Source organism: Micrasema longulum, unplaced genomic scaffold (assembly GCF_059751315.1).
Source record: "Micrasema longulum isolate JH-2025_06_02 unplaced genomic scaffold, ASM5975131v1 h1tg002310l, whole genome shotgun sequence".
Classification (NCBI taxonomy): Eukaryota; Metazoa; Arthropoda; class Insecta; order Trichoptera; family Brachycentridae; genus Micrasema; species Micrasema longulum.
The window spans coordinates 64,720-80,811 of NW_028279462.1; the positions used below are offsets into that span (position 1 = coordinate 64,720).

The 16,092-nt window shown below is 28.9% G+C and overlaps 2 protein-coding genes across 2 annotated transcripts; both read right to left on the minus strand.

Annotated features, from left to right (window-relative positions):
- Positions 1-3,622: 3,622 nt before the first annotated feature.
- Positions 3,623-8,150, minus strand: LOC148272515 (uncharacterized). The gene is made up of 5 exons (XM_088239945.1): positions 8,130-8,150; positions 6,627-6,644; positions 5,866-5,940; positions 5,283-5,474; positions 3,623-3,682 (listed from the first exon to the last, which is right to left on the minus strand). Exons 1-5 carry the CDS (start codon positions 8,148-8,150, stop codon positions 3,623-3,625), a joined length of 366 nt encoding a protein of 121 aa, XP_088096071.1.
- A 2,653-nt stretch (positions 8,151-10,803) lies between these two features.
- Positions 10,804-15,994, minus strand: LOC148272516 (uncharacterized). The gene is made up of 5 exons (XM_088239949.1): positions 15,914-15,994; positions 14,289-14,309; positions 13,937-14,011; positions 12,171-12,362; positions 10,804-10,970 (listed from the first exon to the last, which is right to left on the minus strand). The coding sequence occupies exons 1-5, from the start codon at positions 15,959-15,961 to the stop codon at positions 10,902-10,904; spliced, it is 405 nt and encodes a 134-aa protein (XP_088096075.1). The 5' UTR covers positions 15,962-15,994; the 3' UTR covers positions 10,804-10,901.
- Positions 15,995-16,092: the final 98 nt, after the last annotated feature.

Consider the following 16,092-nt stretch of genomic DNA (forward strand, 5'->3'; position numbering starts at 1 on the left):
CATACATAAAAGTCTCCCTTGAATCTCTAATTATAATCGTAACCTATAAAATCTTATCGATATTTGATATCACATATAATTCTAAAAGGCAATGTCTGAGGCCTCATTTTAGTCCTGAATTGTGGCATTAAAGGATCAGTTGAGCCCTAATAGCTTTTTGATAGATCGTGGAGCTGAAGATAGGACCTGGCCAAGCAATGGCGGAGATTGATGGCCTGCACTCCACCATACGAATACATCCATCTTATGTAATGGCTTAAATTCTTAAATAATGCACCGAGAGGCGGGACAAGACGAAATGCAATATGATCTCAATCTTGTTGTGCACACAAACTTTTAAACTGACTTAAAAATAACGACAAATTTCGTAGATAAAATTGAATCAAAATCTTCTGAGCAATCAGACTAGCTTATTAATTCTCGTAATAGTATGTTTTTTAATAATTAGGACTAAAAAAAAACATTAATTTAAATTAATGAATAATATTTTCAATCTAGTTTTACCTGTATTGCATAGAAAATTTCGTGAGTCTGTAACGTATTCTTAAATAACAATAATTTAATGTAGTTATGCAGAAAGCAGACAGCCATAAAAAAGCGAAATTGAGATAATGGCACTTTCGTGAAAATATTGAATAATCAAATTTACACTACAGTTGGACTACTTTTTACATTGACAAATTATAAATGATGCATACATTCGTTATTTTTATTATCCAAAAATGAATTTTATGATCTATTTGACCAGATTTTATGTTTTTTTTTGAGTTTGACTGATCACACAAACTCTGATGTATGTTGTGCCATTATGTACTAAACACATATTTTTATTTCATTTATCATAATAACTTTAAAAATTATTAAATTATGTGTTGAGAGAATTTCGGGGATTTTTTATTTATTTTAATTATTATAAAATGTATAATTTTTCATAACAATTTTTTTTTGTAAATTTGAATTACTGATTTTTAAAAATTAAAATACCTCTTTTCATTTATTTAAAAGAACTTGATTCCTGAAGTCATTAATCTTCCCATCAGCATATATACCGTTAGATTTTTCTAGTTTTGTTGGTGTTTTCTGCAAATTGAGAAATGCCGTTTTTATGATAAACACTTTTTTCATAAGGTGATTGTTATGGTGTTTTGTGTCAAATCAGCATTTGTGATTTTAGCAGAACATAGAATTTACCTAACTGCACCCGATATGTAACTTTATCAATACGTTAATTCAAAATGTGACTTATGTCGGAGATTAACGAGCATTTGCTTGTCCAAAGAAATGTCTATAAATAATTAGCCAATTCTTGCCCAATATATTTTTTCCCCATCTGTTCCTCAAAAAAAAATATTTCTGAAAAAATACAACATATAAAATGTACAAAGATTGTAAATTGAAATGTAAGATCAAGCAAAAAACAAATTAACACGTGTTAAATGTATAAACAATGATTAAAGCCCTTAATTTTAGGTAATATCGTCGCCGTTTAGGCAAATTGAATCGGGTTGTGGTCCCGTGGCTAGTGTCTCGGACTCACGGATCAAGGGTCCGTGGTTCGAATTCCACTTTACCCCAACTTGATTCCCATTTTCTAATAGTGAGTTATTTACAACTCGTTGAAAATGGTTCTCAAAATTAAATATTTGCGTTCTTATAATTTACGCATATATTAAATTTTGAGATAATAAATTATAAAAACGCCAATATTTCTTAAAAAAAAAAAGTCACTAACCCTTAAAATGATAATTTTGAGTTAAATATGATATTCGAAGCATAAAATTACGTTCTGTAAGTAGCAAACTTCACCAACGCTAAAGTAACGTAGTTTCCTTTTTTACCATTATATGACTATGCATACATAAAAACATAAAAAACACGTAATTTTTATCCATTTGATAATTTTTTAAAAAGTGAAAAATTTGAGAGTTTTTATGATTTAAACATAATTTAAGAGTCATTTTCAATAAAAATTAAATTTCATAATCATTATTTCTAATACTTCTTACTTTTAACTTTCTATTATAGCTTGCATTATACAGATTATCAATGGCATAAGTCACAAAACTAAATTTTAGTCAACTTGCTGCATTAAAAACCTTTCAGATATTTTTTAATGCATCAGAAAGAAAAAAAATACCAATGACATTTATTAAAAAGACACGAATTATGTTGTGTACCTAAAACCTCCTAAATACGAAGATGTGATTTTTCCTTGGTCTCCAAACTTTCAAATCGCAATTCTTAAAATTATGTTTTTTGGGTAAGCTACTTTTGAGTTTTATTGAAATGTCTAAATTTATCTTGACTATTCGTTTTTGCAGATTCATTTAGTATTTTCTTTGAGGAAATCAAAAAAGGTTTTTTTTTGTATTTTCTACTTCAAAGAACATAAATTTTTTCACAGACCCTACGATATACTTTGCGAAAGCTGGTGACATACATATATAATGTTTCTCGCCTCACATTTCAGTCGATACAAGATTACTAAGAAGGTATGGCATCGTGGAACCTACGCCATAACTTTAAATGAAGTTAATGGAGTGAGGAATGTGTAAAACGCCTGGTGTAATGTTGCTCTTCTGTAGCATGAATATGAAAATGAGGAGTTCAAAAAAAGCGAAATAAAAATGTGAAATGTGGAATGGGGTTTACTGAATGCAAAAAAAAGAAATATTTTAATGAGAAAAATATCTTATAAGAGTTCTTTTGATGAGGTGATATTATGGTATTCAAGGTACTGATGAAGCTTATTATTTGATTATTATTAACAAGCATTGAGTCGGTCTTTATTTGGTAGTGTAGAACTCCATTTTATAATCTTAATATTTAAATCAAACGCTTATATGAGTCCACTATTTTTTAAAAATTTAAAGTAGGTTCAATAAATATCTCATTTCCCACTTTCAAACATTTAACCAGCATTCTACCCAATTAATAATATAGGAACATAAAAATAAAACAAATATTAATTTTAATCATTAAGATTCAATCTGCACTGGAAAAACTAAAACAAACTTTACTGTTTGAGTGAAATAATACTTAAGGTGCCTTTATTAATCATATTTTTTCTGAATTCGCAAACCATCGCATAAAAAACAATCATAATTTTAAGAAATACGCTGGATTAAAAGTTCTTAGAGCTGAAAATAAAATATGACAAGTTGGAAATCTTAGAAGTTAAAAAAGCAATGCATAACTCTCTCATTGGCTGGAAATCACGGACACACGAGCGCCTAGTTACGATGGTAGTAGTAAAATGACAAAACTAGACGTCGTAATTATAAAAAAAATACTACTTTAGAAAATAACAGATAACATGACCTGTCACAATATGTTATGTTAAAGTTAATCACAAAAAAAACAGTTCATGTTTTTTACTTAGGTAATTTTCTTGTTATGACGGAGATATCTTGTTAACAAAAATTTACAGGACAAACATCGAATGAATTGAAAGATTGCGTATTATTAATATTGTGTCATCTTAAAAACAAAATTTCCCTCCATCATTAATGAGAATATTTTTGTACTCAAAAATAAATGTGAAGGGGGGAAAATCAGTTATTTTATTCAGATATTTGGCTTAAATCGCAAAGTACACGTACAATTTAGATTTTTATGCTATTCAGAAACATTCCTTGATATTGTTGATGCTCCTTCTGAGTTCCTCGACGCTGGCAATAGTCTGAAAAAAAAATGTTTACGAATTATAACAGAGATGAAAAACATTTTTGAGAAGGAAATATGTATTACTATTTGCAGGGCGCATTACCTGTTATTGGCTAAATTTAACTGACAACTTTAAACACTGTGTAACATTCACCATTATAAAATCCAATGGTTTTTAAAAAAATAATGTTAAAATACTATCAAACTAAGAAAAAATTAAAATAATTTTTATTTATCGTATTATCAGCGCTATTTTATTTTAAAGTTTCTTAGTTTAGAAATTACTCCACCCGCGATGTCACAAGTTCTCTTCGGTGAGTTTTTCTGATTGGTAAATTGGCTTCCTATGAACAAAAAGTCTGTAACAATACTCTATCATTGGTCGATTTGGAAGAACTAGTGGCATCGTTCAAAGTAGTTCGTTTTTATGAAAATTATTTTTAATTATTTTTTCAATCATTTTCAGGAAACTTCGCCGCACAATTTAATGTTCTAATATTTACAGCACGTGAGAAAATATTTTTATATCCATTTCCCGTATCACTGAACTTCTTAATATTTTTTTTTTTTTATTTTAGCGAAGTTAAAGAGCTGAAACCTTAAATGTTGTGAAAAGATTCATCAGATTTTTATACTTTGTCATGGACCAGTTGGTTTAATTACATGAATTTATGGCCACTTGAACCAGCCAGTCATAAATCTTACAAATGCTCAGACTTCCATATTTTTCTATGTAAAGTGTTTTTTTTGCCGTTTTCATTTTTGAATTTTAATTAGTCCCTAGAATTTCCGTGAATATAAATGTCTAGGCGTTTAATATGCTTGTTACCTGTGATTGTTAATGTTTTATTTGGATCGATTAACGTTTGCATAACAAAATAAGTACATAATACGCGTGTGTTTATTTATGTAGGTGTGTGTATGCACGAGGGCAAGGATGCATATATGTGGTTGTAAAATTTTATGCGAGTGCTTTGCATCTATATGTGCATGCTTCCTCTTTTTATTATGTTTTATCTCGACTCAACACAGGGCTCTTGGCCTCACAGAGTTAGGGATACTTTATTATTTTTATTCATGTACAAGAGGTGTTATTTTTCAAAAAATCATCTCCAACTTCTCTGATTGTGATTCGGTGATCATTCATAACCATTTTATTATCTTTTTCTACGTTTTCATTGGTTGTTGATGTGCTGGGGCGTTCAGGCTGTTCGTCATCTTCAACGTATTCACGGCCATCTTGGAAACGCTTTTACCACTGGTAAACTCTTGTTTTACTCATAACAGACTTAACATAAGCTTTTGTTAGCATTTCACACACTTTGATACAGTTAATTTCATTTTTTACATAAAATATTATACAAATTCTTTGATCCATTTTTTTTACAAACGATAATCGCCGAGCTCATAAAAACACGTCTAACCTTAGCGGTTGCCGCAGACAAAGTAAACAATGCACACAGCTGAAAATTTTAGCATGCATCGGAGACATTCAGAAAATGATAAAAATTGATAATTGAACTCTCCAAACCCGCAAAATTAAAAAAAAAAAGTTATTTTCTGAACACACCTCGTATGCATTTGTATGAATAAGTAAAAAAGAAATGAAAACTTGCATTGGCATTATGTTGAGCAACCTCGATCCTCAAGTCAACTCCCAGCTTAGCAAGACATTCTATCTTCTCAACCATTTGTTCCGGAGTAGGGTTGACTCCACCGATGAACATGCAGCCCTCAAACTTCTCATTGGTGTGTTCAATCAGCAGGACATAGGCCACGGAGGTTTCAATCACTCCTAAGATGGCTTCCTAAAATAACAATAAAAATAACAACCGTAAACCAAATTTCTATCGTGGTAAAATTGTTTTAAAAGGTTTTTACAAAATCCATGATTATAAATTAACTAACCATTTTTAATCAATACTCATATTATAAATGCGAAAATGTGTTTGTTTTTTTTATTTTTGTGTAATGGTGTCAGCTTTTAATAACACGAGTTCTGTCAAAATGTTGGAATTATATATTTGTCTAACTACTATAGTAAAGGTGTGTAGTTCAATTTGCATATTAGTTTAATCAATATCTTGATAAAGAGATATGTAGGTACGTCTTGAAGTCAGTAGACGTATTATAGTCGTTAAGTGGTTATATGCAAATAAAATGCTAACCAACAACTACAATTAATATTTTGTTAATTACCTGAATTTTGACGTTAGCTTCAGCAACGCATTTCAGCAACGCATCAGCATCTTCGATGATGCCTTTTCCACTTGCCTAAAACAATCAAAATGGATTAAGTTTAGCATAAAAAATTGACTCCATGTTTTAAAAAAAAATATCATTTGCATTTGTTATAATCAAAACAAGAAGGAATATACAACGATAATGTATTTTTTTAGTATTTTTAAGTCCTTGGATTGAATCATAACTCGATACAAATTTTGTAGTTTTCATATCTGTTCCCTAAAGTATAACTCACGGGAGTCCCATTGACCGAAATCCCCACGAAGATTCCAAAACATCATAAATTTTAAATTAAATCAGATAATTTTCAATGTAAGATAACAATTATTTTCATAATAATCGTCCATATTAAACAAGAACATCTTGGACAATTGATATTTTTTGCATTGAAACAAAGTAGACTTGAAACTTTTATTTCTACCTCAAAAAAGAATTCTTATGATGAAAGTTTAAATCCGTGTTTTTTTAGAAATAATTTGCAGCCAAAAAGTTTAAGTAAAACAAATCTTTAGGAAAAAAAATAATCAAATTATTCAGAAGAAAGACTTTGTAATCGTATTTTCTCCAAATCACAATGTTTGAATGGACTACTATATTTGTTTATGTAATTATAAAATCAAATGAATAATGATAACATAATGACTATCACATAACAACGATAATGTTTTGGGTGACTTTTATGTATTATCATGTATGGAATAAAATAAATAAATTACCTGGTGTGCAGGTGTTGCCTGAAAAGAAAAAGAAAAAAAATTAAATGTTCTTAATCTCAATGCGAAAAAAACATTACTTGAATAAAACTGAGTTGAAAACGTAATTAGTCAATAAGATCGTTAGTTATCAAAAAATATATATCTAATGTTTATATGTATTTAATATAAAATTAATGCATAACGAAATCATCGAGGAGTACATCATCATCATTCCTTCTCTTCACCTAGTTGTGTATAGGACACTGCATTGGTACACAAATCACAGCGTATCTTGATACTTTTTTGTTAAATTAAGTTAAGCTGATCAGTCTTACGCTTCAGGTGACAGTCCAGGGTTTATAAAATATTCTAGTGTAAAAACGCTTTTTTAAAAATAAGTATTTCATGTCAAAAAACATCTTATGTTTATGTGCTGGTGCCAGTCGGCGAACCATGTGGACAAACAAATTCCGTTTTCAGCATACTAATATGAATTATATGAAAACTAATTCTTACACACATATGAATCAAGATTTATTGATGATTTGAATGGACTGTAACACATATTATATGAATGGATTAATTTTCGGTCCAAAGATTATAATTGATTGAACTTGAAGTATACCTAGATTTATATCGTAAAAATCTAATTATCGACCACTAAATTTAGAATCCAGAAATGGATTAATAAAGGTGCTAGGTTTTCAAGTTCTGGTTAAAAGTGGTAAATTTTTGTATCAGAACTAGCAAAACACACAATTACATTGACAATTAATGAAAGCATAGAAAACCCAGACTTAACATAACGTAGGCTGCAATTTATCGTAAAACTACGTACCATTTAATAAATTTTTCAATTAAGACTGCTTTTCGTGAAACATAAAATATTGCAACATTTTAAAGTTTGTACATACACTTGGTGATTTCCATATCACCGAGAATAAAATATGTTTGATGTGTTTATTAATAGTAGTAATAAGCCTCTTGGTCTGTTGATACTAAATAAACAAAAAATACTAGATGCAAGATTCAGCACTTAATTTTTAGCGCATGATTGCTTTGAAACGACACATAAATACAAACAAGGTTTGCTTATGAAATTTAGTGGAAAGCAATGAAAAAAGTAGAAATATCTATCAAAATTGCGCTTTTTCATTTAATTTTTTTATTGTAGTTACGCGTCAAATTATATATTTTTTATTATGAAAGAAACTGAATGGAAAACCCCCGGTTTTAAAACGATTTTCGAGTATGTATGTGGAGAAAGTGATTTTACTGCAACCTAGGTAATTTAAGTGTAGCTAACTTAAGCTTATTCCAGAATTTGACTCCCGCCTTCGGGACTTTATCAGCAAAGGCATCAAAACTGTGCACATAATATTGGACAATATTTCGATTCGTTCAATACTGAATTATTATACTAAATCAAAAATTATTTTTTTCTGCATATAAGGACAATTTTAAAGGTAATGAAATAAAATTAACAATTGATTACTAAAGATAAAAATTAAATGTAGATCTTACCGAAACGGCGACAAACACCATTGCGAATAAAACAATAAACCCCTTCATGGTAGACGTTAGTCACAGCAATTTTACCTTATGACACGTTGAAATTACGCAGCTATTACTTATATACCTATCTATTTTTATACAATCTAAATTATTTTTGATAGAGATTGACAGATTGGTGATAACAATATTCATAGATGTATTGTCAAGGTCACTATTACTTTGGTGCTATAAAAACACATAAAAAAATATGTGTACATACAAAATATACTTTTAAATATTAAAATTTATATGTTTAATAAGGTGATTATGTAAATTGTTTGTCTATTTCTAAATTATAAATAACTCTCGTAAATAAATTAGTTTATCAGCAGTTTTGGAATGACACCACAATTATTCGAACAATAGATTATTAGGTATAATTTGCGTTGATTTTTTTTTAGAAATAAGCACCAAATAATTGTAAACATTTCAATGATTAATTTAAATTGATATTGTGTCATCCCGTGTTAGTCTCGTGGACTCCTGTTTTTGGGATTTCGTCGAACTTTTAGTTACAAACTCGAATGTTTTATTTATTCAACACTTTATACTCGTATACATATACATTTTATGTTCATGTAAGGGCGGGCATATTTTCTTAAGGAAATTTCTTCCTACCTACCCAAACTGTTCAGTTTGAGAAAATTACAAGTACATGGACATATTGAATCTTACGATTTTATAAAAAAACTACAAACAAAGATTAACAAAATATAAAAATTAACACTATACTATGAAGAGAGGAGATGGGATGGGAAGGAAGGAAGATGGATGTTTTGTACAAATTTAAAATCAAACTTTATATTTGTTGATTCCCGGTGAGATCACAAACCTTAAATGCGTTTTTTTTCAAGCCTGGGTATTTTGATGCGTGGAAAAAAAACGAAAATTCATTTTTTTTAACCTCTCAACATTAGTAATCCAAAAACCATGTAAACCCTTTTCAGTTTTTAGATTTGTTACATATTTGCAAAGTTTATCTTATATTCCTGTTACGAAAAAACAAACTTTATTAATATTTTTTTATCTCGCCTGGAATTGAATCTTAGACCTCATGCATGGTAGCTAAATAGCCTATAAACCACACAGAAAGCTCCTGCTTTTCTTCTCTTAAATACCGTTTACACGTGGATAATACAATACTAATAATATAATATGGATAATAAAATACTGTTCCGTCCCAGGAACAATCCAATGAAGTGCATATTGTTTACTTCTGGATTACCTTCTTTCAGCACAAGGATGCTAAGGCTTTTAGATTACAGAAAGCTTCTTTAAGCAGCTTTTTTTGTTTAACAATGATAAATTGGTCCGTGTATGTGGGCAGCGCTAAGGAGACATATGTCTTTAGATGCGATGTGCATAGTGGGTGTATGTTGTGGGCAAGCTGTCCCAGGACCTGAACATTTTCCACGTTATAATAGCCATTTGTAGAGTAGAAAATTGTTCCAAGACGTCATCACGGAGATAGACGTTCAGGCTATCTCCGCGAAACGATGATTACCCCCACCACCACGCGCGGCCGCATTTTCTTCGTGTGAACACGTACGGACAGGACCTTATAACAATAGCGACTTGCTCGACGTGTACGTGTCGTTCAACGCATTTTCTCCTCAAAATGGCGGCAGGAAAAAACTTTTTTATTTTTTATTATGTCCTTTAACAATTCCAATAACATCTTGGTATAAAATAAACAATATTTTTAGTGAACTCTCTGTAATAAACATCATCGTGTATTCATTTTTGCAGAGCTTACGTGTGAGCTGCGGCTGAATTTTCGTATTGTCTCAACGTTCTGTCCTGCGCGGTCAAAGTTGTTAACGGAGGGGAGACAATTTTTTTGTCTTATCTATTGTATTGTCTGCATGTTAACGATACTTGAATGTTTGGTAAGAGTTTTTTTATTCAATGTACAGGCATTGCATTAAATTGCTTAATTTAAAGTCACTTCTTTCTTTCATAATTTATAAACATAAATACATATTAACTGAACATTTAAATAATCAAATGTTATTTCGTGGAATTTATTTTACCCAGTATTTTCGGATAATTTTATTTTTATGTTTTAATGTATACTATATTTTTATAAATTTAAAATATGGTGTATCCCAAAAAAAAAGTTCAATTTTGTTTTTAATTCAACGGCACATTTTTACGTCCAAATCTATTTCAATACGTAAAATACTGATGATATACATAAGCAAATGTGTCTATAAACGACTGATAATTTTCTCGTTAAAAAAAAAATCTTCCCTTCGTACGATTTTTTTAGTCAAAATAAATGAAAATTTTATTTCAACAATTATTTTTTTTCATATCAGTTTAATTAATCGTCAAAAATGTTGGTTAACATCAATATTTTACAAAAAATATATTTACACTGATATCATTTATTATTTATCAGCGTCATGATTTTTCCAAGATAAATATGAGTTATAATTATGATTCCTGTTTTTATTATTAATCGTCTGTTTTTTTGAAAGATACAGTTGAAAGTCATATATTATGGAAATACCGTTTAAAAAAGTTATTTTTATTTATCAAACAATCAGTTTTATTTCAAGTGACATTGTTTTGATTAATGAAACAATTTTGTTAAAAAAAAAATTGTATCTTTATACTATTGATTTAAATAAAAGACATGTTTATTTTGAAAAGTAAATAGTATTTTTATTAATGTTGATGTAATAATATATGTGTGATATGTTTAAAAATTTCTTTTTGGAAGAAATTTGAGAAAATTTAAACGGGTCTCAAGCATTTGGGGATTGATAGAATATTTTCAATCAGGCCTATTACAGCGACAATGATCTGGAACACAATAAAGATTGATTTCAAGTAAATTACTTTATGTGAATTAATTACATAAACGAATAAAAATATTTATGTTTTCTTCTCCATGGTTTGTGTTTTTGAATAATCCAATTACAAAAATACTTGAGATTTCTAAACACTTAGTAAAGTGTTTAGTAATGTCAAATGTACTATACATATCAACATGTATTAGATTTTCGTTAATTCAATTATTTCAAAACAATTATGTTACTAAGTTATTTTATGATACTACAGATACTATTTATTTATTTTACATTGCTACAGTTTAAAAAAAAAAGTTCATTTTGATAATTTTTCGTGGTTATAAACTGTTTTTTTTTTGTTAATTTCAAACGTTGACATAATTTTAATATATATAAGAGAATTACTTGCAAACCTGGTAAAATTCAAAATCTTGACAGATAAATAGAAACTTATTTAGAATATAATCGTTTAAAATAATTAATAATTGTCAGTTAAAAATACGGCTTTATTTCTGAGAATCTGATATTCAAATTATTGTAAACGTAGCAACATCCGCTTTAGAATAGCAATGTTAGCAATCTTCAAAATAAAATTTATGATTTTACTATTGTTTCTTGATATAATCTTGATTATTTCACAACGTTGATAGTTAAACATGAAACATTAACTGGTTACAGTGAAAAATTTTAATGTAAAAAAAGGTGAAGCTACTATTGTGTCAGTGTTTTGTGATTTTACAATTTTGCCGGGTTTGCCATTAGTACCCTCATATTTTATTTGTAATTAGTACGTAAAACACTATGAGGCTAAATAAATATACATTAAAATGCAAGCTTCAACAGTATATTCAATTAAGAAATGCGAAACTTTAGAAAAGAGTATGGTGAAAATATTGATATCTCAAATGTGGGATTGCAAACCTTAAAATTTATTTTAAATTCTGATCAGTGCATAGCACTAAGATGACATGGGTCAATTTTTCAATGCATACAATTATTCAATTCAGATTTGCCAGTGTATTTGATAAGCTTTAGATATTTGATATTTTCGCATTCAGTTGTTTGTTACTCGTATAATACTGTTGATAATGTTGACAAGTAAATAAAGCAATTATTAAGATGTGTTTCAAAATAAACTGCTTTTCTAGATTTTAACTGTAATTATTGATTGTATTGTTGTGGAATAATGAATGTATTTCTTTGTGCTACTTACGCCATTGAGGGTTTCCGTGATCTGGTTGTTGATGCCGACACTGATGTTAGCGAGGCAAGTTGCGATTTCTACCAATTGGCTCGCTGTCGGGTTTTCTCCTCCGAGAGCGACGCACTCCTCAAATTTGTCATTGGTGTCCTCGACCAGTTGGTCATAAGCTTTAGCGGCCTCGATCACGTCATTCACTGAAGTCTGAAAATTGAAAATATTGTTACCCACCAGCAAATATGAAAATATAGTTACCAATCAGCACTTTTGCCTACCGCGCATTGGGTCTCTGATTAACACCAGGTTTGATAAAAAACGTCTTAGGTTAAACATAAAATTGAATAAAATATCAATGATGTTAAGTATGTTCGTCTTCTGGTCAAACCGTTAACGCGTTTGCCTATAATGCAAGAGGTCTCGGGTGGAATTCCCGACATGGTTGACACGAAATATTTATTTAAAAAAACGTTTTTACACTGAAATACATCAAAGTTCTTGGACTGTCGCCTGAAGCGTAAGAATGATAATCTTACCTTCATGTATTAAAAATGATAAAGATATGCCATTGGTGTACCGATGCAATGGACTATGCACCATTAGATGTAAAAAGGGAATGGTGAATATTGTTAAACCTTTGTAGACAAGTACTGGGTTTTTAATTTTCTAGGATTGGCATTCATAATAGATTCATGTTTTTGACAATAAGAGATTTCTAAAATTATTGAGTTTAAAAAGTACTGATACTCGTAATATGAGTCTTGGATTGAAGTTTAAAACACTTGAATATTGGTAAATATTGCACAGTTTGTAGGATGATCATTTTAATCCGCTATTTTTTATATTAACAAAAAAAAATATTTGAAAATGAACTTATTAACCCATACGGATTATTGCATTCATTTTACAAAAAAATTGTAAGATTTTTTATTTATACTCTGTTGTTAATATAAGCATTTTTTACATCTTTTGAAAAATTTGTCTGAGTCTTGTGTTGAGTTTGGTCTGGTATAATTTCAGTCCCTGGTTTATTAGTCTCGACTGTCCTTTCCTCGTTTTAGAAGGTTGTTTATGATATTTTTCTGATATTCTCGTATTGTGTCCATGTTTACTACCATTTTTTCAAGTTTTAGTTACTTGTGACTTTGTCTACAAAAACATAAGTGACTAGTAAATTTATAAACACATTTGAAGGATTCTGGTTTAAAAAATTCAGTTATAATAATTTAATTGCTTAGTTTGTTTAAAGAGTCCTTTAGTTGCTGTTAGATATGGGAGGTCATATACTAACTTTAATATTTTATTTTGCTTTGTAGTCTGTTTATGTCATTTTGATTTCCTGTTGTCGTATATAATATATTTTAGTTTTAACATAGGCTTCATACATTTTTTTTTCCGTTTTTGGAAGAAAGTTTTTGATTTTTGGAAACGGACTCGATAATGTCGCCACTTTGCTAATTAAATTGTTGATATGAATTTTCTATGTCAATTGTCCATCCATTGTTGATTCTTAGTATTTAATATGTTCAATTTCAACACAGTTAGGTCTTCGTTTATGTCAATGTTTGTTAATACGTCTGTTTTATTTTTATTGAATAGTCCAATTTCGTCGGCATACATAATAAAAAATATAAAAGTAAAAATTTAAATGGGTGGAATTTTAAATAAAAAATATCATTAACTGCTGAGATATCTATATAAAGGTCAATCTAGGTTTTAAATTAATATATTTCTTTAAAAAAATACAATTTTTGTTTCGATTTAACATAAATTTGACTTACTTGAACTGCTGCCACGGCATTGGTAATACATTTGATGGTATCAACAGCTTCGTTTACGACTGAAACGTCACCGAACTAAAAACAATATAAGTCAAATTAACAAAGATAATTTTATTTTTATCTATATGATCAACTATTATCAAAAATCTTCTGCACTGCAACAACGGTACTAATTTATCTATATCTCTACATAATATCTATCTAAGAAAATTATCATGGAACTGGCCCAGGATCCTCATAAATTCAGAATGATGGTCGCCAACCTCCTGTAGAAGCAACGAAACAAGAATAAGAACTTCGTTTTGCTTAATTTTTTTGTTAAGTTCAATAATAAAAAATAAAAAATTCTCACCTTTGGTTGAGCTGGAGTGGCCTGAAAAATAAAATAAGAATAAGATTTAAAATACTAATAAAATATACAATTAATATATTGCGACTTGAAGAACTTTGTCATGGGTTTAACAAGCTGTATTTTTGGCAATTTTATTTTAACAAATACCAGAATTTTTTAAAATTGTTTTTTATTTTGTTTTTTAATATTCAAGCATAGCATTTGAAATAAGCACAGACATGTTATTAGTAAAATAATTCGATAATTATGTAATTTAGTGTAATTCAAAACATCCGTTTGTTGTCTTCAATTTAAATAAAAATCGTATATTCGAAGGCAGAAATTTTCTTTGATTTTTTCCTGCTTAAACTGGCGGGAATAAAACCCGTGACGCTAGTTTCACAGTTAGCCATTTTACCCACTGCGCCACGGTGCCTGTCATTTGAAATTATTTTTATCCAATTTATAATTATTCTAAAGGTCTAACAGCACTTAAGCGTCACTGCACTTCAGAGGCACTACCCAAAAAAATATATATTAGTGCCACGCAGTTTAGCGTAGCTGTAGTGCTGTTTATTTAATCCAAAGTGAAAATAATATTTAATGTTGCTACGACGCGCCGTACAGTGCCGCGCGCTCTAGTGCTGTTTAACCTTAAATGTACATGATTTGACCCATTAAAAAAAAATAACATCAAATCCATTTATTTATACATATTCATAATTGTTAAAACGTAATTTATTTTGTAATTTTTTTGTATATTTTTTATTTATTGAAAAAAAATTGTCAACAAAATAAGTATAAAATTAAAAATGTTTAGTATATACATAATTGATAAGAACGTTTTTCCTCTCTAATAGAGTAATAACTAAGCACATTAAATTAATTGGTTTATCAGCAAAAAATATAAATGGACTGTCAAATTGAAGAAATTCTTTTTAATTATATTATATTATTTCAAATCGTTAAATGAGTTATTAATAGGAAATAATTTTTAATTACCGTAGTTAAAATAGTTTAAAAATAATTGAAAGTAATTTTGAATTATTGCAACAGACATAGATATTAGAAATATTTGAAAGTAATTTTGATTTATTGCAACAGAGATGGAAAGCATTTTTGAGAAGGGAGTATTGAAGTGTGGATATTTACAGTGCTTACGACCTGTAATTGGCTTGTTTTAGTGGCTACTTTATACAATGTGAAACATAAACCATTCCACCATATACTCAACTATTCCATTCATTGACTTTTGTGTAAACATTAATTGATACAGGTGAGATTCATCTTGTTGAATTATTTCACATACTGTACTTTTTTTCATATCAATAAGTTGAATTAACAGTTTTGTCAGTATATCCAAATGTTTCTAGTCACGTATTTTACTTCCTGGGGAGATATAGATATTGAAATTGAGAACGTTATTTCATTTCGAAATACCAAAAATATTGTTGAAATAAATTGCCTTTATGAAAATAATGTTATTAAATATATAAATTTATATAGTTTTGCGGGAAAAAGTTAAATCTGTATTTTTTTTTTTATATTTTATTTTCTAAAATAATTTATTTTCAGCCAAGTGAATTTGTTATTTGAGAAGTATTTAATTTATAAAGAAATGTAAATTATTCATTAAATAAACTTACTGAAACAGCTAACACTGCAACGGCCAAGAAAATAAGAGTTCCCTTCATTATGATGGCTTTGATTCAAAATTAAAATTGAGTGATAATCAAAAAAATCACTTTCCTTTATATATTGAATTCTAATCGAATTCCAATTTACAAATCTTGACATATTTGCGATAAAAAAAACTTATTAAATT